We start from the raw sequence: 26,686 nt of genomic DNA on the forward strand, positions 1-26,686 counted from the left end.
CCATTGCTGTCCCGTAGGACGAAAGGGAGGAGGTTGGCGAACTGCAGCGCTCAACGACTTTGATGCAGCTTTGGAGGTCTGCAACCCTCAAGGCTCTCGTCAGCCTTGCTGCCAAAAAGATGTTCACCATCAAAGGGCATGTGGAGAAGCCGGGCTTGTACATCAGGAGCAAACCCCGACTTCCGCAACCACGCAAATCTGCGCATTACTGTGCTCGCCGCCATGGACCGGCTGACGCAATCTGCCATGTCCAGACCCGACTGAACGAATTCACACATAGCATCCTTGCCATCCTGAACAAGAGCAAGAAAGCCATCCTGTTCCTCCCCTTCGGGAATGTGTTCAGCCGCCAAAGAGACAATTCCACAGAGTATGAGTGAAATGTGCTAAGGCACACAGAGTTGGCTGCCTGTAAAGCCATACCCCCTGAAGAAAACACTTTCTTCGCCCTGCCATCAAAACGTTTGTCGTCCCCATCAGGAGGGATGGTAGGGTACGATGCCTGTTTTGCCGGGGCTGTAGCCGCCTGCACCACCAAACTCTCCGGAGTGGGGTGCGTAGTCAAGTAGCTGGGGACGCTACTGGCTGGACGGTATTTTTTCGGCAAAGACTTGCTGACTGCCGGGAGACTCTCCGGAGCAGTCCAAGCCGCTGCCACCCTTCTTTGCAAGGCCATATGATATGGCAGTACTGGGTCAGTTGGAGGACCTTGGTCAAGGATATCCATCAGGTCATCCTGCAGAAAATCCACTGGTGGCGCAGACCACCCCAAGTATTCTGTCACCCTTGACATAAGGTGCCGGTATGAGGACACGGCGTGCGTGCCAGGCTCAGGCCTACCGAACTCAGCTTCCGGAGAGGTGTCCAGACCACTGGCGTCGTGCAAGGACTTACACAGGTCTTCTAGCTGGCTATGACCAGGCAGGAGCTCGTCAGGAACCTCTTCAGGAGCCATACCTTCATCAGACCCTTCATCCACTTCAGAGCTGTAATCCGGAGGCTGGAATAAATCCCTTGATGAGTGCACGGAAAAAGGCTCGAATACAGACCCTACTGACTTCTGCAGGTCCTTTCTCAGAGTTTCCACCTGTCTCTGGGGCACCTCCGATAAAGCCTCCTCGAAAGGTGTCGAGGGAATCGGCGTCGAGCATGGCGCCAATGGCTTCGACACAGGCCTCGAGGACGGAGCCCCGAGTGTGTCCTTCGCCAGCCTCCTCAACGATGGCTTCCTCGGAGGCGGAGCCTCGAGAGAGTCCTTCGACGGTCTCGGCGCCAAAAGGCGTCAACGTCTTCTTCGAAGACCTCACAGGCTCCGACGGTCTCGAGGGCGTCGAGGACCGGAACCTGGAGTGGGCATGGCTAGAGCGATCCACCTGGTCCGACTGGGACCTCAAACGTTCCCGGTGATCGTGATGACCGCTCAAGCCCGAAGGCTTGCGAACAGTGTCCCTAGCACGTTCTCTGCCGGCGTCTTTCGACGGCGTGGACGGAACGGAGCCATGCGACTGAAAAATCGCCATCATCTCCTTACGAAATGAATCCCTTTCCGCAGGAGTGGAATACTTGTTGGGACAAGCAACCCGCTGACGGGCGGAGTCCTTGGACGAGGAAGGCGACCGGTGACAGTGCTTCCGGAGTGCCTCGAAGAGGCGGAGGAATGGCGGGACCGAGACCCTCTGGACTTACGCCGACGATGCAGAGAGTCACCCCTCGAATCGTCAGTTGAAAGCCCAGTGGGTTTCGACTTCCAGGGCTTGGCCACCTTACCGACAGAAAGCTTCTCCTTACACTCCCGCAAGGCCTTCGATGTTAACGACTGGCACTTGTCACAATCGTCCGTGGCGTGGCCCTCACCGAGACACCAGAGGCAGGCGTTGTGCGGGTCCGTCAGCGACATCTTTGAACCGCAGTCCCGACACTTCTTGAAACCCGGTCGCGGGGTAGAAGAAGACAAAGACATGGAAAGCTACACAAACTAACAGGTTCAAAGAACCGAAAGACTAGAACTCAGAAGAACCAAGGCGCGCCAAGATCTCTGAAGCAAACACGTCTGTGGAAAAAACGGAACTGAAGCTACGGGCATCATGCGTCCTACTTATAACATCCGGTGACGTCGGCTCGACGGAGGCCCTCGAAGACAGCGTATCGACGCGAAAATTTTCCGAAGCAGCACAGCTGTGGTGATTACCTGTCATAGATATGGAATATGTCGGAGGACCCAATCCCCTCGAAACTACACTTTCTCTAAACCGCCAAGTAAATGCCATCTCTTCCTCAGCGGCCTACTCAACCAAGCTCCTGAACGCCGCCAGATCCTTCCTCTCCTCCGACAGTTGCTTAATGATCGCCAGTGCAGCGATATGCACCAGATTGTACTAACGTAATGTACTCTTCAAGGGCACCTCTGCGCATAATCTAAACAAATTACAGACCATCCAAAACAATGCCCTGCGTGCTACAACAAACATCCCTATATCCGAACACATCTCAACTGCCCGTAAAGCAGTGCACTGGCTCCCCATATGAGAAAGAATCGCATTTAAGATTTACCATCACTCACAGGTGTATATCCAACTCACGCCCCACACTACCCGACAATCACTAAAACTCACTCAACTATGCCCTCCAGAACCCAATACACCCACAAATTCAAATGTGCCTAAGCAGGAGGGTCTAGCTCCCCCAGTCATTGCTGCAAAACAATGCAATGGAAATCCCTCCCCCACGTGCTAATAGCAGAGGAATCCTACTGGGCCTTCCGCAAAGCACTCAAAACATGGCTAGTCACATAACTACACTTCAATCCGCTAGTTCCTCTTTGAAATTTACACTGAAATATATGCCATTATGCATGTAACCGCCTTGTATTCGTCTAAGTCACCACTGTACTTATCTGCCTCCGTGCTGCATGTAACCTCAGTGCCCGATGCCTCAGGGTTTGTGTGCGCTATGAAAATAAAATAAATAATGCTCACAATACATAATTGTATCTTTGGAACATATGTAGAGTACAATTTCTTTGTACTAAAGACCTCTTCCTGCCCCCCTTACCAACCCACCCGTGTCCGGATTGCGTCTTTGGCCCAGTGTTTATTGTCCCTGCACTCGGTGTAACCCGGTGCAGACTGCGTTGGGACGCCTCACTTCAACCCGTCTTCCAGTAAGGTGTGCCCTTTCTGAACCATGAGCTCCCTCCGTACTCTAGTAGATTACTTGGTTGGCTGTGTAACGGTTTTCAATTTGAACTGGCTGTGAAACGGTTTTTAATTTGAACCGACTGCTGCATCACGGCCTCTCCAGAGTCCCACCTTCCACCCAAAGCCCTCTTCCTGCTCCCCCTGCACCCGCCTCTCAGCCTGCCCTATGCACTAATTGGGTCTCTGGCCCTTTAAGTCAAGTTTCCAAGGGCAGCACACTGCCTGTGCAGCCCCCTCAGCTAAGGGCCCCAAGGCAAAGGGCAGCTCCAACAGAAGCATCTCCATACTGTGTTGTTCGCCTACGAAGCCCGTCGCCATCAACCAGCAGCAACTGACAAGGTTAATTTGTCTGGGTGGGGAATACAGTAATTATTGTATTCCAGAAAGCCCTACTGCCCCCTCTCGCCTTCATAACATAGCTTGCCAAGGTTTGCCAGCTAGTAAGTAATTGTACCATTTCAGTAATCTCGAGTCCCCATTTTAGGCGTTTCTCAAATCTAGTTGTTACTGCATTTACTGTTGCATCCCCAATTCTCCCCCTCCAGATTGTCCCTCGAATCTAGGTGTTTCTGCACTTACTGTGCAGACCCCCCACTCCCACACTTGACCCCTAGCTGCACCACCCATACGATATCTCCAAATTAAGGACGCATCTACCTACAAGATAGACACCATCCTACACCCTGCCCAAATCAGAGCCCCACGCTGGTGCGCCAGTATGCCTAGAGATACCCACCCCACCCCAATACTCTAAAGCACAGCCCAACCTCCCAACCCTCGATATAGTCTTGCAGACCCTCACACCCTCCAAAACTCCAAGGTATAAACCCCTTCTCTGCCTTTGCTCAACCCCTCCCCGCTCAAACCTCCACGTAGATCTCACTCTGCACAAGCCACAGCAGTACGATGGAGAGAGAGAGCTGACAACATTGACCCCCATGAGCATCCTGCAAGCCCATCTACCAGTCAAGTCAACCATCCTATTCCATGCCCCTGCTACCTCCTCACCTGCAACCTCACGAACATGGCCCCCTCCTCCCCAACTACCACTTCCCTTGGTGCATCAAGGGCAGCCCTGGCCAAAACCCAAACTTCCACAGCCCCCTCTCTCACCCACACCCCATGTGCCACCCAAAAAGACAAGAAAAGGCTCAAACCTCAGCCACCTCAGGCCGCAGTTAGCATCACCCGTGCGCCAACCCAGATCGCAATCCTTGGCCCCTCGCTTTAGTGCCCAACCCCCCCCCCCACTTACCCAGTTTTAGCACTATTCCCCCGATCCCCAGACCACCACTTTCCCTCAACCCAACGCAACCAGGCCCCACCCTTCCATGTCCTCTCCTTCAACAATCCCCACCTCCACCAGTCCAAAACTTGCAACCTCACCAAATATCTTGACGACACCAGGTCAGTCTCTAAAAACAAATTTAACATCCAACCTTATCTCAGACGAAAACCCAGACCTCCTTTTCTTCACGGAGACCGGATTTGCAGAATATTACGAACCCATTGCATACAAGGCCTTCCCACCCGGCGACAACCTGATTGTTCCAAACAGATCAAGAGGTGGGGAACTAGCAATCCAACACAACACCAATTTCCTCGGCTTATCAAGGACACCTCAGCTAGCACCATAGACTACGAGTCCCTTCTTGTAAAACTCTCACCATCCACCTCGCACAGCTTCCTACTCATTTACAAACCCCCTGGCTACAACAAAAACTTTGCAAACACTCAGCGATGCTGACAATTACATTCAACCTACACCCAGCACTCATCCTAGGCGATATCAACATCTGGTTTGACTCCCCTTCAGACCCCATGACCCTGATCTCTCAGACATCCTAGAAGCCTTCAACCCAACAATGCATTTCTACGTCCCCCACACCGGCGGCCACACCCTTGATGCAGTCTTTAGCACCACAAACATAGCCACACTGCCTCCACACCCCCCCCCCCAGACCATGGACAGATCAGTTAACAATCTTCTCTGTACCACTCAACCACGGCCCACGCCCAGCCACCACCAACCTCCACACCTCTCACCCCACTCTTGAACTAAGTCATTATCTCCTGGATCTAGCCAACTCCCGTCCCCCCAAACCCCCCCTCAACTCACTCCCAGCACTCTACCTCCAGGAAGGCGACGACCTCCCGTCCCCATCAAACTCTTCCACCACTGGATCACCAACGCCCTCACACCCCTCACCCCAACAAAACGACTCTCTCAGAGAACCAGGTGGCACACCAACCTCAAATCACCAAAAACCCTTAAGCACCGCCTGAAACAGACATGGAGAACCAACCCAACCGCCCTAGCAAGACTAACAAGGATCTACGAATTGGAAGTCATAAAAAAACAAAAAAGCATTCTATGGGAACAGAATCTTGACCCTCGCAACTCAGAATTACTTCTGAATGTAATTATTCAGGTTCCTCTACCCCCATCCATTCAATCCCCAATCACTATGCGATGCCTTATTAGAACACCAACATCGCTATTGATACACTCTGCCATCATCTCCAAATTAGAAATGCCACCGCCCAATCTTCCTCCCGATGCAAACCTTTGCCTCTCTCTCTGATCTCACACCAGGAATTCCTCTCACTCCTAGCACAAAGCCGCCCGTCAGGTACCCTTGAATACCCGTGCCCACCCACCCTCTTCAAAAACATCCTAGCCTTAACCTTTGCAGGCAGTATTGCACGCTCAATCCTTAACCACGTCCTAATATCGGGAACCTTCCCGGAAGCCTTAAAAACAACCTTTATCAAACCCCTCCTGAATAAACCTAAGCTTTACCTACTCCTCACCCAGAACTATCGGCCCATTTCCAACACCCGCTTCATGGCCAAACTCATGGATCGCACAGGATAGAAGCGATTCAGCCATGTCACTAAAGCCAACAACCTCCTTAACACTGCCCCACCGGGCTTCAGACTGCTCCAAGAAACCAAGTCCGTCCTAGTGTCCATTTGAGACGACCTAAAAAGAACGGACGTAAAAGGAGTCGAAGTAGTCATTCTCCTTGACATTTCTGCCGCCTTCAATACCATTGACCACACCATTCCCTTAGACAGGCTACACTCTTTAGGAATCGAAGACACTGCCCTCACTTGGATCTCCTCTTTCATCTCTAGTCACTCGCAAATCATGCTCCTCCACCTTTTCACCTAGACATCCTCATCAGTACCAAAAGGGGTCCCACAAGGAGCATCCCTATCTCCCCTCTTCATCTATCTGAACCCACTCCCCACACTCATCCGCTCCCACAATCTCACCTGCTACAACTACACAGGTGACACCCAGATCATGCTTAAAATCCCAAAATAGTTAGGCTCCAACTGCCCAGATCTGTCATGCCTCTTGGTTTTGGACTACTGGATGAGGACCGACCACCTCATCCTCAATTCTGGGAAAACAGAAATCCTAGTCTGTTGCATAACGGTGCTTCTTCCCCCAACCTATTCCCTGGCCTCTCTCCCTAGGCCCCGGAGTGGAAAACATTGGATGCACACAGGACACGGATTTAGCTCTCTCCCAACACATCAACTCTGTATCCAGAACCAGTTTCTTCCACCTACGCAGCCTCAGGCGTATCTTAGCACACCTCACCTATCCTCACGGTTTCTCTGCCATCCTCTCCAGCAGCCTCTCCCGCTTAGACTATGCAAACTGCCTTTATCTAGGCACACCAGCGTTTCAGCTAAGTAAACTGCAAAGAATCCAAAATGCTGCAGCCAGTCTGCTCATTAGCCTCCCTCCCAGAGAGCACATCAGCCCAAGAGTCCTCCCATGGCTTCCTATTGGTTGACGCACTACCTTTAATGCCATATGCATCACTCATCATGCCATCTACAACACCGGCCCAGAATTCCGACAAGACAAACTCACTCGCTACCACCCCTTGAGGACACTCAGATCTGGCAAAGCATCTCTCCTAGTTGTCCCACATTACAACTGCACCAGACTGGATGGATCAACCTCCTCCGTCCAAGCTCGGATCATCTGGAACTCTATGCCCCGCCACACCTGCAACATTGATAATCACTTGGCCCATAAAACCTGGCTTTTTCCTTCGTCCTCTTTAAACCTTCTTGCACTGTATACTGTTTATACGTGCACAGAAACACTGGCCCAAACCCAACAACACTCCTATCCACCCAAACTGCCACGGATGCCGGCAGAGTTTGCAGCAGCACACCGTAAACTCAGGACCACCCCTCTTCACCACAGACGATTCCCCCGTCCCTCCGGGCCCCTCGCCCACTGATCAGGCTTTCAATCTAGAGAGACCAGAGCTGGCAAGACCAGCCAATTGCATTGAACATTGAACATAAGACACCAATGTTTAAGATGAACGCCATCAGAGTTTAAGGTATGGATACCAAGCACAACGTCGTGAACACAGACAGCAGGCACGGCCATCCATCCATCCATCCATCCATCCATCCATCCATTATAGAATGCAGCTATGGCTACGCAAATACAGTCTAGCAGCTCGCATAGCCATCCACACTGAAACCAGACTTACCTCAACACCTGTCATTAGTATACAGCCAACAACCTACACAATAATTTCAGTCTAGCTGAGCACACAACGAGACTCCAGCACTAGCACCATCTTAAACCACCAAGAGCACCTGCCCATGTGCCGGACCTCGGTGCTGCTTAGTGGAGTCAAGCCAGCTCACCAAAGTCCTGACCTGTCAAAATGCACACGCATCTTAAAATTAACTCTTAGAATCTCCCACACATGAACTTCGGTCCCCGAGGGTGTGCCAGCCACAAAGTGCATTGAGGTCATACAAATGTGGAAAGGGCACTATATATAAAATGACGAATATAATACAAATTGTTATAATAACAGCTTCAGAGTTAGCGAAAAGTGTTCAGGGACTTCAAAGAAGGCTCCCTATAGGCGTTCCAGCTTAAGGCAAACGGTATGAGCAAACTCCCAAATACACAAATGACCCACTCAGCCCCACAGTATCGACAAGACTTGAGGTAAGTATTACCCAAGCCAACACACTACCTCAACTAAGAAGAAAAGCTTGGAGATTAACATCTTCCCGAGGCAGCCAGACAGGACCAGGTCCTTGGATTCTTGGTCTGGTGACTGAAGAAATGGATACTGGATGGGTACTGGCAACGGCAGTTGCCAGGAGAGGCTTCCAGAAAAGCATTCTTCAAGGCTTCTAACAGCTCTGGTGACCTTTTACAGGTACCTGATGAAGAACGAATATGAATATATCTCTCCCCTCCCCTCCCCTCCCCTCCCCTCCCCTCCCCTCCCCGGCTTCTGGTCTTCAAAGACACTCTTGATTCTTGGTGGGAAATACAAAGGTATCCCGCTGAAGACAAAACTCCAACCAGGACCTCTCCTGCCTAGGACGGCAGATAAAGACCTAAGAAACAAGTAAACTTAAAGTGGTGGAAAAAAAAGGGAGGTCAACATTCTACCAGAATGGTGACCTTCCTGTACATTACCATGGCCGATTTGACAGTCTGCAAGTAATGGGACTAAAAAGTAATTACGGTATAACCACTGCCACCAGCCATTCCAATTAATTTGCTATTGTATTAAAAACTTTACCATGAGAAAGGGGATACATTGCATCTCCCCAGCACTCCACATGAGGTGGGGGTTTGCTGGTCTCACATAGTCAATGTAACAGGGTTGGGAATAGGACTTTAATCTTGGGAACAGTAGTTCACCAAAGATATCAAGAGAAATTTAAACAGAGGAGCCCAAAGGCAACGCAGCCGACACTGCACATAAGATGCTGTGTGCTGCCATATTAAATCACATACAGTCCTAAAGTTAAAGGGAACTATCAATCCATAAACAATGGAAAGACAATAAAGGTCACACATAAAAAGAGTAAAAGACTAGGTACTGGGGGTGGGGGAATTACCACTCACCTAGGTACAAGGGAAAAATAATCACCAAGCCTAGCAAACCGTTCTGGGGTTGACATAGGCCAGGAAGATGCATCACAAATAGGAACATTTTACCTAACACAGAGAACTTTGTATACACACAATAGTGGGTCTCTCAACCCCAACACACCAGTGGTAATCAGAATAACCTGAATGATTATATGAGATAATAGGTTCCGGTCATTTTATAGAATCTGGCCATCATTGCCTCTTACCTGAGAAGCCCAGCCCACATTTTCCACAAAAACAGACTTTAGAACTTGTCCCGGGTCTGGAGTGCACAACGTTTTGGGAGTTGAAGTGCTCATTTTAGATGCTGAAGTTGAACAGACCGATCCTTCATATGAAATTATCTGCAGGAAATAATTATCAAAATGTTTACAGCACAAACTCCAGCTTTGAAAGGTTAGTAGAGTTGGCATTCATCCCTCATAAATTCAGACTGCAGTGCATCTTCAATACATTTATTGGGAAGATGGACCTGTACCTGTAATTGGCATCAGGATTAGCAGAAATCTGAATAAAATGAAATCTGAGCCTAACACATGGTAGCATCTGGCTACGTTCAGTGTTGAGTTTTACTTTTCTCTTCACACCCATCCCTCCCAGTCCAAGACACAGAACCTTAACATCGGGTTGAACATTAGTTTGGTTCTTTTTCTGCAACTTTATTCCATTGACTTCAATGTATTCCACAAGCACATCAACTTGTTGTCTGTATCCACAGCTGTTTTTTTTGGGGTGAGAGGCACCTTAGCCTCACCTGTTTGTGGCACTAGTCAGTCCCAATGGCCACCAGTGCAGAGGATCGGTTTCCTTTGATTTTTATCTTTATTTTTACAGTGTAGAAAAAGTCCCTGTCCGTAGTGCACTATAGGGACATTTGTCCCTTTAACCTTTGTTAGGGAGTTTTACACAAGTTGCTGTCTGTGACAGAACTTGGAAAATACCACCTTAGGCGACAGAGTTGTACTCCTTAGGTTTAGCCTGAACTACCCAAAGATTTGTTATCAAGGGCTAAGCAGTGAGGTTTTGTCTAGGAGGGAGAAGGGCTGTAGTGAGGCACACACTACTTGGAGCATACAATCAGTTAAATGAAACACACACACTAGTTGTCATTTTATTTTATATACACCAAGGCTTTAGACGCAAGTAATGCAAGTTTTATTTACACAATAACATCACAGTACAATAAAAAGGTAGCACACTTTAAATCAAATGTTAAGCAACCAAGTGAGAGAAACTACTAAAACAAATAAGCAAATTTTAGATCAACTCTTGCAACTTAAATTAATCCCTGCTTAGCTAATCTTAAGAAAGTCCAATCCTGTACTAGGTGAGTCTCAGTCAAGGGGGCCCTGGACCCGCAGTGCCCGAAGGCTGAGAAGCAAAGAGGCAGGAAAGCAAGGGACCTAGTACAGTCTATGAAGGTTTTCTTCAGGTTTGCAGGTAACAGTTTGGCAATTTAGAGCCCAATGGATCATTTACCCCCCAATGGGACGCAGATTGGCCTGGAGGGGGGGGTGCAAGTAACAAGTTAATTGCAGCCCTCAAAGAACGCAAAAACACAGCAAGACCAAGATACCTAGGCTCGAGACGGTACCTTTTCAATGAAGAACTTGTGCAGCAGGTTGGTCCCCAAGGTGAAGAGACAGTTGAGCTTGGTTTGGGTTTCTTGGCCTGGGCGGCTGAAGAAGGAACTTTGGAGATAACAGATGGATGCACTCTAGCAGTAAGACGCCCAGCAGCGGATCTTGGTGGCACTGGTGCATTGGGGCCCATCACAGGCTTCGGGTCACCGACTATTATTGCCCGGTAGACTTCTCTTCGGTTCTCGGTCCATGACTCAGCTGAGGGGACGTCTAGGAGTGGAAAAATGTCACTTCTGGCCCAGAAGGATGCCTACAAGGTTTTAGCTAGAACCATGCTTCACAAGACGTTACACGGCAAAATGGAACAGGTCCCAGGTTATTGGAAGTTTGCAATCTAAAGGATTGCTCTGTGACACTGCACTCAAGGTGCTGCGAGTCAGCATACCAAAAATAGGTGCCTATGGAGTTTGTCAGACTCCAAAAACAAAGAAACCACAATCCAAATCAGGTCAAAACACGAGAGTGAGAAAAGGGGCTCACCAACTCCAGGGTTAAAATTAAAAAGTCCTAGAGTCCAGCAAAAGAACTGGGGGTCTCTAAGGTTGAAGGGAATTAGCACAGAAATGAGAATTCTCCCTAACAAGGGGCCAGTGAAAAGGACATTATAATAGTTAAGTCGGGAACCAATGACTGCTTGAGCGATCGTTAGGCAACTGTCTGTGGAACGGAAAGGTCTGGAGGCATTTAGCAGTTTGGTCACATAGGCTGCCGAGGAGGCAGTATCTTTCACTTGATGGGGCAGTGAAAGGGTGGCATCAAGGAAGGTAAACCCCTAGCGTCTTCACCCGGATGAGACAGGGACCAGGATGTCGTCCATATAGAAGAACAAGTTACTTTCTTACCTGGTAACGTTCTTTCGATGGGATGGTCCGACGACGTATTCCATATCTATGACATGTAATCACCACAGCTGTGCTGCTTCGGAAACTTTTTCGGCGTCTGCGTCCTGCGTCGATGCGCCGTCGTCGAGGACCTCCTCCGACGTCATCCGATGTGATAAGTAGGACGCACGACGCCCATAGCCTCAGTTGCAGTTTTTTCCCCCAGAACGTGTGACATAAGTCAACTGCCAGTCAGACACAAAGCCTTGCGGAACGGAAGCTGCAATCGCAAAAGAAATTCTGCAGCGGGGAAGGCAGGGCGGGAGCGATATGGAATACGTCGTCGGACCATCCCATCGAAAGAACGTTACCAGGTAAGAAAGTAACTTGTTCTTCGAGGGGATTGGGTCCTCCGACGTATTCCATATCTATGACAGACTCCCAAAGCAGTACCAAAAGCAAGGAGGAGGGAAAGAATTTACAATCAAAATTTAGAATAGCCAATCAAATAGCAGAGCAAAGGACCGCCTTGCCAAAGGCCAGATCCTGTGCTCGGATGGAATCGAGGGAATAGTGACGTACAAATGTATGTACTGAAGCCCAGGTGGCTGCATCACAGATGTTGCGAATAGGAACACCCCTCTGCAGGGCAGTAGACGCAGCCATACCCCTGGTAGAATGGGCCCGCAAGCCAGCCGGTGGGTCCTTACCCGCCAAGCGGTAGCACTCCGAGATGGCCAAAATAATCCAGCGAGACAAAGTCTGTTTCGTCACAGCTTGTCCCAAACGCTTCCCAGCGTAACCAATAAAGAGTTGATCATCCACCCTGACCCGGGACATGCGTGAAACATAAAAGCTTAAAGCTCTCCTAGGATCAAGCCTATGGAGCCTCTCCTCTTCCTTACCAGGATGCGGAGGAGGATAGAATGCCGGAAGAACAACCTTCTGGGCCAAATGAAATTCCGTCACTACCTTCGGAAGAAAAGAAGGACGAACTCTAAGGACAACCCTGTCCTTGTGAAATACAGTGAAGGGAGGCTTAACTGAAAGTGCCTGTAACTCACTCACTCTGCGAGCGGAAGTAACCGCAACTAAAAACACAGTTTTCAGAGTTAACAGCCTCAAAGGGGAAGAATGTAAAGGCTCAAACGGAGCACCCATAAGAAACTTAAGAACAAGGTTTAAATCCCAACCGGGCACCAGGAAAGGTGACGGAGGGAACACATTAGTGAGCCCTTTCAGGAACTGTGAAATCAAAGGGATTTTAAAGTAAGAACATTCTTCAGACGAGCGCTTAAAGATGGACAGCGCCGCCAGGTAACCCTTAACGGTACCCACTTGCAAGCCCCTGTGGGCCAAAGAAAGTAATAAGGACAGAACCATGGGGATGTCACATGCAAAAGGATCTACATTCTGAACTCTGCACCAGTCGCAGAACTTACGCCAACGGCACAGAGACTTTGTTGCTGGCCTTCGGGCCGAAAGCAACACCTCCATCACGTCCTCAGGGAGGTCCCAATCCTTATACCTCAACCTTTCAGAAGCCAAGCGTGAAGGTTGAGGGATCTGACCTCTGGATGGAGAACCTGACCCCCCTCCCGTGAGAGCAGATCATCTCGGTAGGGAAGACGACGTGGAGGGCAGATGGATAAGTCGAGAAGGTCCGGGTACCACGTCCTCCGAGCCCACGCCGGGGCAATGAGGATCATCCGGGAACCGAACTTCCGTAACCTCCGCAGCACTTGCGGGATGACGGGGACTGGAGGAAACGCGTACAGCAGCGGGAATGACCACTCCACCACGAACGCGTCTCCTAAGGCTCCTTTTGGTGGAAATTCCCGCGAGCAAAACCTTTCGCACTTCCGGTTGACACTGGAGGCGAAGAGATCCACCTGAGGGGTCCCCCAAAGGGCGAAGATCTCCAGGAGAATCTCCTGAGCCAACTCCCACACGTGAGAGATCGCGCTCTGCCTGCTCAGAGCGTCTGCCGTCACGTTTTCGGCTCCGGCCAGATGAACTGCCGAGATCGAAACTTCCTGCTGGATGGCCCAGAACTCGAGCTGCATCGCCTCCCTGCACAGAGGAAGTGACCCTGCCCACCCCTTTTTGTTGAGGTAGTGCATGGCCACTGTGTTGTCCGTCAGGATCAGGACATTCTTCCCTCGCACAGACGGCAGAAAAGCCTTCAGGGCTAGCCTGACGGCCCTCAGCTCCAACAGATTGATATGGAGTCTGGACTCCGACGGAGACCAACGACCGCTGACCGTCAGCCCGTTGGCATGAGCTCCCCATCCCGTGAGGGATGCATCCGTCACGATCGTCACCTCCGGCCAGGGAAGCCAAAATGGAGCCCCCTTCATCAAGTTGCCTTCGACGGCCCACCACAGAAGGTCCCGGGCGACCGAGGACGGCACCTGAATCGAGTCCGACATCCTGCCGGAGTTCTGCGACCATTGCGTCTTGAGTGCCCACTGCAAAGATCTCATCCGCAGGCGAGCCTCTGGCACCAGAAGAATGCAGGATGCCATGAGGCCGAGCAACCTCAAGAACTCGAACGCTGGGAGCGCCTGGGCATGCTGAAACTTGTGCACCATCTGCTGAATGTGAAGAGCCCTCACCTGGGGAGGAAAACACTGCCCCAGGGAAGTGTCGAGCACTGCTCCGATGTACTGGAGCCGCTGTGTTGGCGTCAAATGGGACTTCTTTAAATTGAGGGAGAAGCCCAGCCTGTGAAGGGAGCGACAGGTGACCGATAGATGATCCAGGACTTGCTCGGGAGAGCTCCCCCTGATCAACCAATCGTCCAGGTAGGGGTAGACGTGAATCCCCCCTTGCCTGAGATGCGCTGCCACCACCACCATGAGCTTGGTGAAAACCCTCGGGGCGGAGGTCAATCCGAACGGCAGGACCCGAAACTGAAAGTGCGAGTCGCCAACCGCGAACCTCAGGTACTTCTTGTGCTTGGGATGGATCGGCACATGGAAGTAAGCATCCTTGAGGTCGAGTGACACCAACCAGTCCTGAAGCTGAAGGGCCTGGAGGACTTGAGAGAGAGTAACCATCTTGAACTTGTCCTTCCTGAGGAGTTTGTTCAAACCACGCAAGTCCATGATGGGTCTCAATCCCCCGTCTTTCTTGGAAATCAAAAAATAAGGGGAATACCATCCCTTGTTCCTCTCCGCTACAGGCACCAGTTCTATGGCGCCTTTCTCCAGCAGGGCTTGAATTTCCTGCGCAAGGAGCGGATCCGGACTCTGCAAAGAGAGGATCCCCGGTGGATTGTCGCGAGGCCTGTGCCGAAAAGGAAGACAGTAGCCGTGGGTTATGATCTCCAGAACCCACACATCTGAAGTAATGGCTTGCCACTCTACAAGATGCTGCGCCAGCCTTCCCCCAACCGGCGAACCATGGGACATGGCCTCACGACAGAGTGGGAGCGGCTGCGGCGTTACCTGAGGGCAAAGAGGCAACTGCCCGAGCGGCCTTGGCACCACGGGTACCCTGTCGTCCACCTCTGGTACCCCTGCGTTGGCCTCTTTGACTGCCAGCTCCTCTCGCTTTACTGAAGGATGAGTAATAGCGAAAGGAACCACCCCTCCACTGCTGTCCCCTAGGACGAAAAGGCGGAGGTTGGCGAACTGCAACGCCCAACGACTTCGCTGCAGCTTTTGAGGTCTGCAACCTCTCAAGGCTCTCGTCAGCCTTGCTGCCAAAAAGGTGTTCACCGTCAAAGGGCATTTTGAGGAGCCGGGACTGCACATCAGGCGCAAACCCCGACTTCCGCAACCACGCAAACCTGCGTATCACGGTGCTCGCCGCCATGGACCTACTGACGCATTCAGCTAAGTCCAAACCCGACTGAACGGACTCACACATGGCATCCTTACCATCCTGGACCATAGCAAGGAAACCATCCCGTTCATCCCCTTCGGGAACATGTTCAGCCGCTAACGCAACACAGTTCCACAGAGTGTGCGTGAAACGTGACAAGGCACAAATGGAGTTGGCCGCCTGAAGCGCCATACCACCAGAAGAAAACACTTTCTTCGCCCAGCCATCAAAACGTTTGTCGTCCCCATCAGGAGGGATGGTAGGGTCGTGGCCGCCTGCACCACCAAACTCTCCGGAGTGGGGTGCCTGGTCAAGTAGCAGGGGTCGCCACTGGCTGGACGGTATTTTCGCGACAAGGATCTGCCCACCGCCGGGAGACTCTCCGGAGCAGTCCAAGCCGCCGCCACCCTTCTCTGTAAAGCCATATGGAACGGCAGAACCGGGTCAGTTGGGGGACCAACATCAAGGATGTCTGTCAGATCATCCTGCACAAACTCCCCTGGGGGAGCAGACCATCCCAAGTACTCAGAAACCCTAGCCATAAGGCGCCAGTACGAGGAATCAGCATGAGAGCCAGGCTCAGGCCTACAAAACTCCACCTCAGGAGAGGTGTCCAGTCCACTGGCATCATGCAGTGACTGTCTCAACTCGTCAAACTGACTATGGCCCGAGACAATGTCATCCGGAACCTGACTATGAACCAGGCCATCAGAATCCTCATCCGCCTCTGAAATATAGTCCAGGTCGAGAGTGCTTTCTCTTAACCAGAGCCTTCCTAGGGGGTCCACCCGTGCCCTGGGGTACCTCCGACACGAAAGGCGTCGATGGCGTCGAGCGAATCGGCGCCAGCGTCCAGAGAACCGGCATCGGCGCCGAGAGGATCGGCGTCGAGGAAATCGGCGTCGACGTCAGACGCAGCGCCTCCAGAATCGGCGGCGTCGACACAGCCCTCGAGGCCGGAGCCCCGAGCGTGTCCCTCGACGACCTGAGCGTCGACGGCATCGACGACTTCCTCGGAGCCAGAGCCCCGAGAAAGCCTGTCGACGCCCTCGACGCCACAGACGTCGAAGCCTTCTTCGAAGACCTCACAGGTGCACACGGTCTCGAACGCGTCGAGGACCGGGACCAGGAACGGGTACGTCGAGAACGAGTCCCCTTGTCCGAACGGGACCTCTCCCGTGACTCGTGCCGACCACTCCTGCGAGCGGTGTCTCTCGACCTCACACGACCGACCCCACTCGGGGGCGCGGACGGCTGAGTACCCTGCGACTCAAGAATCGCCAACATCTGCTTCCCGAAGGAAGCCCATACCTCCGGCGTCGCACGGCCCGAGGGGTAAGCGACGTGCCGGGCACAGCCCTCCGAAGAGGACCTGGAAGACGACCGATGTCGGCGCTTCCGAGAATGCCTCGAAGAGGCAGAGGAGTGGCGAGACCGACTCCTAGAAGGAGACCCACGAGACTTCCGACGATGACACGGAGAGTCACCCCTCGAATCATCCGTCGAAAGCCCCGCAGACTTCGACTTCCGGGGCTTGGACACCCGACCTACCGACAACTTCTTCTTACGTTCGCGTAAGGCTTTGGACGTGAGCGACTGGCAGTCGATACAGTCATCCGTGTCGTGGGCCTCCCCGAGGCACCAGAGGCAGGCGTCGTGCGAGTCAGTCACCGACATCTTGGACCCACACTGCCCGCACTTCTCGAAACCCGGACGCGGGGTCGAAGACGAAGTAGACATCTTCAGAAGGATTTTCACAAACGAACAGGTTCGAAGAACCGAGAAGAACAGAACTCCAAAGAGTCGAGGCGTTTAAACCGAGAAACACGAAGCAACACGTTCGCGGAAAAAACGGAACTGAGGCTATGGGCGTCGTGCGTCCTACTTATCACATCGGATGACGTCGGAGGAGGTCCTCGACGACGGCGCATCGACGTCATCGACGCAGGACGCAGACGCCGAAAAAGTTTCCGAAGCAGCACAGCTGTGGCGATTACATGTCATAGATATGGAATACGTCGGAGGACCCAATCCCCTCGAAGTCAGAGTATTGGTCATGGAGATTTTTTAGTATCCGGGGGGTGGGGGGAGGGTCATACCAGCAGAATTTCTGTCTTGTAGTCTTGTACCTATTTCAGCATAGGCAGTTTACCGTCATCCATGTCTGGATAGTGGAATATGCAGCGTGTATTGGCGTCTTCTGCATAATTGCCAGTGAGTCAGAGAAGAATTTGAGTTGTGTTGGCATAGTGGGTGTAGACTTAATTTGTCAATTGCTTGCTGTTGCCGAGGTATTCTTCTGACATTTTATGCGGGAAAGGCCTCAGTTGAAGTTCTGTCTTCCACAGCACTTTGTCTTTTACTGGGGGAGTGGCTCCCGATTCTTTTAGAAAAGTGGTCGGGTTCAGCCAACTTTTGTGCTATTTTATAGCACCGGCTGCATTCCCATCCCCGGTTATGCGCAAAAGGGTCACCTATGTTCGAACATAGTGGCTCCTTTCTTTTTGTTGCCCTTTCTTGTGTGGTCGTCCCTTGTTAGCCCTTCTACCATCGTGGGAGAGGGAGGTCTGAATGTGTGTTTAGCCTTTGGCGAGAACCCTTGGTGAAGCATGCCTTGGCTCCAGTGTGTCTGAGGACAAAACGTATGGGAGGGGACCGAAACTCCCCTGTCCTTTGTCTGAAGTGCCTGAACGGAACGAGTTCCCAGTGGGGGGCTGGCTGTCTTGATTGGACAACAACCCGCCAGTTTACGTAAACTGCAGGGAGAGTTTGAACAGGAGTGAATGGGAATGTCAGGCAAGATTATGTGCAGTACCCTTTGAGTGCACTACAGCAACCTTGACCTCCTGGCAACAGGAACCCAGCCTTTGGTATAAGTCTGTACTACAGAGGTCGGTAGCGTGGCTGAGCAGCAAGGCTCATTTCAAGAGGGGTCAATGTGAGCAGTAGTGGTTTTACACAGAGGTTTACAGTGACAAGTATTCAAATACACTCTTCTACTCAAGGTTTATTGATTAAACAAGTAGTAATGTATTTAACAGTCAGTTGAATAAGCCTTCTTCAGAAGAGAGCAATATAGCAGTAACATGCATACACTCCAAATTACACACTCTTAGTTTCTCTAAATCAGCAAGTATCCATATGGGATGGCACACAGATTATTCCTACACCCTGAGGCGACTTAAATAACTAGGACACTGGACATTAATAGATCACCGGTACATTTAGAGAAATACAGAAATTGGTGTCAAAGAAAAGGGTTTAAGAATAAAACAAAGGTTACACGAATATTTTGAAGCAGGTACGTACTTTTGAACCGACAATGCAAAGCAAATTAACCCTTTCCTAGAGGAAAGAAGTCAGGAGGATCTTCCACAAGCTTGGGTCCGACTTAAAAGTGATGCACTCCGTTTGGTGTTACTCTCCCTGGCACTTTGGCTCCAGCAGCAGCAGAAGTACAGCCAGCTCCAGAGGATGTCCAAACAAGTTCACTTTGGAGTTGATTGGCCCCACCTACTCAAGGGGAGAATTGGTCCTTGCAGGGCTTCTCTGGTTGAGGCGAATTCGGAGCTTCAGCATAGCAGCAGGGCTTCACTGGGCAAACCAACGGTCCAGGAGTTGCGGCAGGTGTCTCTTCCAAGTTCTTCGGATTCCTTCGTCCAGTGGTCGACTCTGCCTTCCAAGCCAAAAAGCCTCACCTTTTATGCATGTTTCTCCCATTCATTCCAGCCTAGCTGTCAATCGCACAGCACAATGGCTGTCCTCCAAGGACAGCCACCCGGTCAATCACCTTGGGTGCATTCCTGTAACGAAGGGGATTGAGCACAAGGAGTTTCGGGCACCTCCCTCACTTCCTGCCCCTGCCAGACATACTGGAGCCAGAGGCGGGCTGCACTCGTGAATCCCAGCCAAAGACAAAACTAACAAAAGGACCATACCTGGTTTGGTGCGCAGAGTAAATCTCAAAAAGTACCCTTCCAGCAAGAAATGGCAAAAAAATTAGACTGGGGCCATTTTGACAAAATGGGCACCCATGGGTGCCTACTGCAACTGCGAACGCAGCCCATGGTAGTAAAAAGTAAACTACTTCCATCAGCCATTAATTGTAGAAAGAGTAACAAAAATGTTACATGAGAAACTAGACAAAGGGGATACTAAGTAACCCCTCAGCACCCTATTGTAAGATAGTGTGTGATGGGTTTAGAAAGTTACAAACTGTAAGTAAAGTCAATTCCACTTCACTGCTCTTGGAAACAGTAGTTTGTCCAGGCGAAGGTATTTAAACCTTTGGGAAATCTGGAAGACTTCCCTGTGTCACTGCACTGACGGTGCTGTGTGCCACAATGTAAAGATGATGCCTATGGACTTTGTCAGACTCCATAACCAAAAAGAAACAGACGCAGGCTTGGATGTGGGCTCTTAGTTTGAACAAGGAGCTGGGATTGCGTTTGGAGAAGGCAGCAGGCCAGTTTATCAGAACATGTACAAGAAGCACGGCATTTCCTCTCAGCCACCCTACACTCGCGTTTAAGGGTAGCTAGGTCGGAGGCGTACCAAGTGTTGCACTTGGCTTTGGGATTCAAGCAGATCTTCATGACAGGGGCAAGAACATCAAGAGCATCAGAGATAGAGTAGAGCATGGAAAGGGGCTGTGTCAGGAGGCGAGTCAGCCAGTGGAGGGGGCGGGGGGGGCTTTTGGAGAGAGAAAGTGGCAGCGAAAGCCTCAACTGACACACGTGTCATGGGTCGTATGACCGAGAAGGTAGGTGGCAGTGTTGGAGTTGGCTCGCCCTGAGGGGTAGAGAGGGAGAGATGGGAGGAAAGGAGGGAGTGATCGCTCCAGGAGAGAGGAATGGTCAGAGGGATGGAGAGAGGGAGGTCAGAGGAGATCAAAACATCCAGCGTGTGCCCTGCAGAGTGAGTCGGCCCAGAGGAGAGAATAGTCAGAGAATCGCAGAGGTCGCGAAAGAGTCCAAAGGAGGAACAGGGAGCATCCAGATGGATATTGAGGTCTCCAAGAAGGAGGAGTGGATTGGTTGAGGCTAGGAGGAAGGAGGAGAGGTCCGTCCACTCGGAGAGAAAGGAGGTGATCTGACCGGGTGGCCGATAGATGGTAGCCACTGTAAGAGCGGCCAGTGGGGGGTTAGGGGGAAGAGAGAAAGACTGCAGACAAGGCATTCGAAAGAGGAGTAGGTCTGCATAGGAATGACAGAGGCAGGAATTGGCTCCGGGAAGATCAGGACTACACAACCCCCCACAACCCACCGTACCGGGTGGATCTGGGTGCGGAGAGGATCTTGTAGCCGTCAGGGAGGAGAGCATCAAAGCTCGTGAAAGAACTGGCCGTGAACCATGTCTCGTGAGACTGAGGACATCTGCGGCAGATGTCAGAGGAGTGTGACGGCTGAGCGAGAGTTGAGAGTGGCAATATGGAGAAGGTTGCCATCCTTGAAGGACTACCGGGGAGGGGTACAGATCAGAGGTATGCCCTGCGGAGGGATAGAAGGAGGTGTAGACGGAGCCCGAGAGGGGGGCATGTGAGGAAGGAGTGGGGTAGGGTATCTGAGGGGGAGGGGCAAGGAAGCCGAGGAAGGGTGAGGGGACAGTGGGAGAAGAAAGGAAATTGGGGAAGTGTCTATCAAAGGGGAGAAGGTTGGCCTGAGGGCCTTGGACCAAGACAGTTCCATTCAGGTAGACATTACTGATTACCTTAGAGGAGTGGAAGGGGGGCAGGAGATGGAGAGGAGGATAAAGGAGAGAGCACAGAGACCATACGAAGAGTCCATAGATCTGGCAAGGGAACAACAAAGAGGATGTCGGTGAGGGTCTGCCTGGAAGAAGTGCTGGTACAGCTGTCGGCGATAGGGAAACCAGGGTTAGAGACCAAGATATCCTTTTTGAATTTTTTCCTGCCAGACTTAGTGAGTAGGGAAGGATAGTCAATGGAGAGAGTAGATCGGAGAAACAGAGCGCCATGGGTAAGGTAGAGAGGGTGGGAGCAGAGGGGGAGGATCAGGATAGGACCAGCAGGGTAGAGTAGCATAATGTAGTCACTGGGTCAACCAATTTCAAGAGAAAAAGCATGCAATACAACCATAAGGGTACAGCTGAATTGAAATTTGGTAGCAGTAGGTGAAAACAGTGCAATCACAGGCTGTAAGCGTGGGAGACAAGGTGAGATTGAGAGACGGAAGGAAAGTTAAAGGGGAATGAATGTGCCCAGTTGGCAGGGACCAACACATTGTTATGGAGGAGAGAAAGTCATGGTAGTCCAGGTTCCACTGAAGAGTGTGGGAGTAACATCCTGACTGCTTGAGAGGTGGTTCCGGGGGGGGGGGGGGGGGGGGAGTTACAAGAAATCCCCACACAGCATACCAGGAGCAGAAGGGGGCCTTAGGAAGTCGGCCTTTGGATAAGGGGGCCGGCTAGAGCCTACCAGTCCCTGATAGGTTTACTTGAGCTGCCCGAACACCAATGGCAAGGCAGGAAGGCAGATTAGGAAGCCCTCAGACTGCCTTACGGCCACAACAACAACGGTGGCCATGTTGAAATAATGCTGCGAGGACGGCATCAAAGGAAAAAAATGAGAGCTTTCCCAAGCACTCACGGCAACAGCGATGAAATAAAGAAGGGAGATACAGGGCAGCACAGCGTGAAACATGCAGTATTCAAAAGTCAATTTTGATTGAATCAGGATAAAGATTTTCTTTTTTCCTTTTATGAGTCGCAAAGATGATGCAGCACTTCAGGGATGTAGAAATCCTCCCATGTAGCCTCTTACCTCGTGCAGGCGTCCAGTGGTAAGCGGGCACGGCCTCCGTGCGTTCAGTTGGGCATCAGGCTAGGGAACACGCTTCCTCGCGCTCCAGTGGAAATGAATGATTGGAAATGAACGATTGGGCTTACAAAGCATTAGAAGCCTTGAAAAGTGTTACTAGAACGTGTAATGCTGCTAAAGTGTGAATAACTGTTAGGGAGAATGTTCATTTCTGTCCCACTTCCATTTAACCCTAGAGACTCCCCAGCTCTTTTGCTGGACTCGGGGATTTAAAAAAGATTTTTACTCCCGAGTGAGTGGGACATTTTTCTCACTCAATCGTGCGCTTGTCCGACTATGGATTTTCTATGTTCCTCACTGTTTTATGGAGCCTGGTAAACTCCAAAGGCATCTGCTTTTGCATTGTTTGTTTATTTTATTTGTAATGCGCTCCTCACCCAAAAGTATCTGGGCGCGACAAGAAAATACAGTTTCTTTATGTACAGAGTATGGTGCATTGTGACAGCACCTTTTGTGCAGTTCCACTAAAAAGTCCATTGGACTTCTTTTAAGTTTAACTACATTTTCTTGGGTGATGTACTGTTCACAAGAATAGTAAGATGACCACTGTCTTACTTACCTTTACTTTATGGGTCCAGCACACAGTACCCTATGTGGAGTGCTGGGGGGTGACATAATTCCTTTAACCCATTCCTCATGTGACATTTTGTTACACTAACTTACTTGAATGGCTGGTGGCAGTGGTTTCTTTTTTCAGTTGTAAATAAAATTGAACCTAGACATAAAAGGGGAAGGAGTAATAAACACAGGTTCAACCTGTGACTACCTAGTCACATGCATCTGCAGGCCGATACCTCAGCTGCAGTGCTGCACACAAGGGTGTGCATTTTCCCAAAATGACCCAGGTCTTTTTTCGCCATGTATGGTGGGGAAAAACCAGTCTCAAGATGAACTTCGAATTGAGACATATTCCGAGGTCCTATGAGTTTCCAAAACTGCGGAACCCCAACACCAGGAGACCTGCTGCCCATTTCGAGTGGAAAGGCCGAATCCGTACAAATCTTTGCTGAACCCGTAAGCACACGCAAGAGATCCGATCCAACTCGCCCAGGTCCCTTCGCCAGAGTGCGGGACTGCAGGAAGCAAAGAAGATTGACCAGGCGATCCGTGCCCTTTGTTAGTGCTGCAGCAAAGGCACCAATACCGCAGAGTGAACCAAGAAGTTGCTGAAAGGTCCGTCACAGGTCCTCCCATCGAGACTGCTGCTGAGAGATCCTGTCCAGTGTGCTGCATTCAGTCATCAGACCAAGGAATCTGGAGGTTGGGTCCAGAGCTGCAACATCAGAGCATCCAGCACGAACATTTTCTTCTGACAAAAAGGTACTGTGGGGGGTGGGGGGGAATCCTCTGGAACGCTTTGTAATCTGCTGCTTGTAAAGACTGAGCCCTCACAGAACTGCCTTCAGCTAGGGTTGCGTTTTTGGACAAAAGACTTGCTGTTCGAAGAAACCCTCTCTAGAACCTTGAACCAGGCTAATGTTACACTAACCATTTTCCTCCCTTAAAGTGACTTTACTATTACCATATGAACTGTTAGAAAGGGAAAAGATAATTTTATCGTATTATCGGTTATTACACGCACCTCCGTTTTTCTAACATTTCTACAAATATAACTGCAAACAAACACAAAAGTGAAAGTGTCCTTTGAAGTGTATTCTCAAGTATTCCAAAGTGTTCTAGTGTAATTGTCTAAAGTATTTAAAGTGATTCTGGTGTATATATAATTAATATATCAAGTGTAAGAGTTTCTTTTTGGTGTGCATGTCTAACTAAGGTTCAGTGTACTTACCTAAAGCTCACATCTTTCTCTTAAGGTAAGAGGAACTGCTCTGCCACTCTACCAAGGTCCCGAGTTAGTACAGACAGATACAAAGAGTTGGAGCTCTACAAACCAATGGGATAGCTTAAAGTTTTACTACCAGTAGGAGTTTAGGAAAACTAAAAGTTTCAGGAAAGGTACAAACTATCCTTCTATCCTTAACAGCAGTTAGTAAGGATAAACCAAGAATCTCAAAAGGAGAACCCAAAGGGTTCCCCAGCAACACTGCCAATAAGGAGCCGTGTGCTGCAAAAGTTAAAACAGATAGCTGTAAAGAGATATGGAGGGAAGCAGAGTCCATAGTAAAGGTAAAACACAGAACAGAGGTCCAAAAGTCAGAGCAAATAAGAATGAATGAGTGGGAAAAGGCTCTACTCATTCAGGATAGAAAGAAAAAGTCCAGAAGTCCAGCAAATAGTGCTGGGGGTCTTGCTAGGAGAGGGGATGAAGCATAACAATCACCTACTAGAAGCCTTAGGATAAGGTCCCCATATCTCAAGTTCAGCCCTGCTAGGAATTGAGGCCTAGTGCTCAAATGTCATAATGTGAACAAGATATACTTTACAGGACTGTTTACTATTGGATTTGCAAACTCTTCAGCCATGAAGGCTGAAACTGCAGGGACTTGCCTCACCAGTTGAAGGTCTGCAGATTTCTCAGGCTGCACAAGGAATGGCAACTTGTTAGGGCAGTTTTTCCGAAGTCCAACTAAGGGCTTAGTAAAACCTTTCAGACGCCACTCTTAGTACAAGGCTGTGCCACCTGAGTATATTGTACTGTAGCCAGAGCAGCCAGGCTTAATTTAGGAGGGAGAGAGGGCTGTAGCATCAGTACTAAGAAATTGTAATGTCAATAAGGTCCAAAGAAACATTGACACACTATGGATTGTAAACATGATATGATATGGCATTTGTAACACGCCTATGCACAAGTGTTTCAAGGCGCGACGAGGCAAGGGAAGGGGAACAGAGGGAAGACCGATAACGATCTTACTAGGCCGGGTGTCATTCAGATCATGCAAGTGCGGGGGGGGTGAGGAGTACATTACATGGGATAATAAAGAAGATAAATAAAAGAACGGCCAGCTGGTGGCAAGTGCAGGGTGAGTGCAGACATAAGTGCTGGTGGGGGCACTGTAGGGATACAGAAAACAGTCCCCATGTGTGGGGCTTGCCAGGGAGGCAGTGCAGACGTGCAACGGCAGGGCTTGGGAGCGAGATCAGAGGGGTGGTCAGGTAACCTTGCTGTATCAGTATCGGTAGGACTTCGGCAGGGGAGAGGGGGAGAGAAAGCAGAAGCAAAGAGGAAGGTTTTAAAGGTGCTACCGGAACTGAAGATGGTTCTCCTTAACTTTCAGGGAGGCAGGGAAGCAGTTCCAGAGGGAGGCCCCCAGCTGAAGAGAGATCTACCACCAACTCGTTGCTTGGAGAAGCGACTGACCCCGAGGGAGTTGGAGGCGTATGAGCAGAGAACTTGCGAGGGAAGATATTTAGGAAGAGAGAGTTAAAGGTATAGAAGGCCTTGTGGATGATGCAGAGCGTTTTAAACTTAATCCTCGCAGCCGCTGGGAGCCAGTGCAGAAATTCCAGTCCTGTAGAGATACGCTCCCTGGGCTTGAGACCAAGGACAAGTCTCGCAGTCCTGTTCTGGATGAGTTGCAGAGGGCGTAGAGTAGAAGTGCGAAGATTTAGGAAGAGGCTGTTGCAATAGTCCAGCCAAGAGAGAACCAGCGCTCTGGAGACTGAGCTGCTGGGGGTACGAGAGGAAGGGAAGAATACCCCTGAGGAGGTGCAGCTGGTAGTGTGACCTTAGAGATGTCAGAGATGTGAGGAGAGAAAGAGTGTGGGGTCAAAGATGACCCCAAAGTTTTTGGCCTTGCAGGTGGGAGCAGGAAGAGGGCCAAGAGGCCGGCCAGAGGGCTGCAGGAAAGGAGGGAGTGGAGTGGGTGTGCCGATGAGGAGAATCTCAGTCTTATTGGCATTAAGGTAGAGGTCATTGGTGGCACACCACTCCTGGATAGCAGACAGAGATGAGGGACGGAGAAGAGGTGGCGGAATGAAGCGTGAAGACGAGTGTCATCCGCATAGCACTGAAAGTTGGGGCAGAGAGCGGCAATACAGTGGGCAGGGAGTGCCAGGTACTGGTAGAACAGCCAGGGAGAGAGGATAGACCCCTGGAGGACACCACAGGTAGAGAAAAAGATAGCAGAGAGGAAGGACCCCATTTGGACCTGGGAGGGTCGGTCAGAGAGGAAGGAAGTCAGCCACGCCAGGGCCTGACCGCTGAAACCAAGATTATCACGGAGACAATTAAGCAGGATTGCATGGTTGACAGTGTCAAAAGCAGAAGACAGATCAAGCAAGATGAGGACACAGGGGGTGTTAAGACTCAAGGTTGGAGAGCAGGTCTTCACAGATGTTCAGGAGAGCAGTTTCCGTGCTTCTGGCAGCTCTGAAGCCAGACTGATGGTCGAGAAGACAAGCAACAGATTCAGTGTGGAGATTAAGCTGGGAGATGGCCAGTTTCTCCAGGAGCTTGCCCAGGAAGGGTGTGATGGAGATGGGGCGATAGTTAGCCGGGCAGG

General features: G+C 50.6%; 1 protein-coding gene across 2 annotated transcripts in view; it reads right to left on the reverse strand.

Moving 5' to 3' along the window:
- The window catches only part of PLK4 (polo like kinase 4), a 253,654-nt gene that overhangs the window by 58,693 nt on the left and 168,275 nt on the right, over positions 1-26,686 (reverse strand). For both annotated transcript variants that reach the window (XM_069631104.1, XM_069631103.1), the window contains exon 14: positions 9,357-9,494. In XM_069631104.1, the coding sequence (XP_069487205.1) occupies positions 9,357-9,494 (138 nt within the window). The remainder of the gene's footprint in view (positions 1-9,356; positions 9,495-26,686) is intronic.

The sequence above is a fragment of the Ambystoma mexicanum genome, chromosome 6q (genome assembly GCF_040938575.1).
Source record: "Ambystoma mexicanum isolate Mex_15411 chromosome 6q, UKY_AmexF1_1, whole genome shotgun sequence".
Lineage (NCBI taxonomy): Eukaryota > Metazoa > Chordata > Amphibia > Caudata > Ambystomatidae > Ambystoma > Ambystoma mexicanum.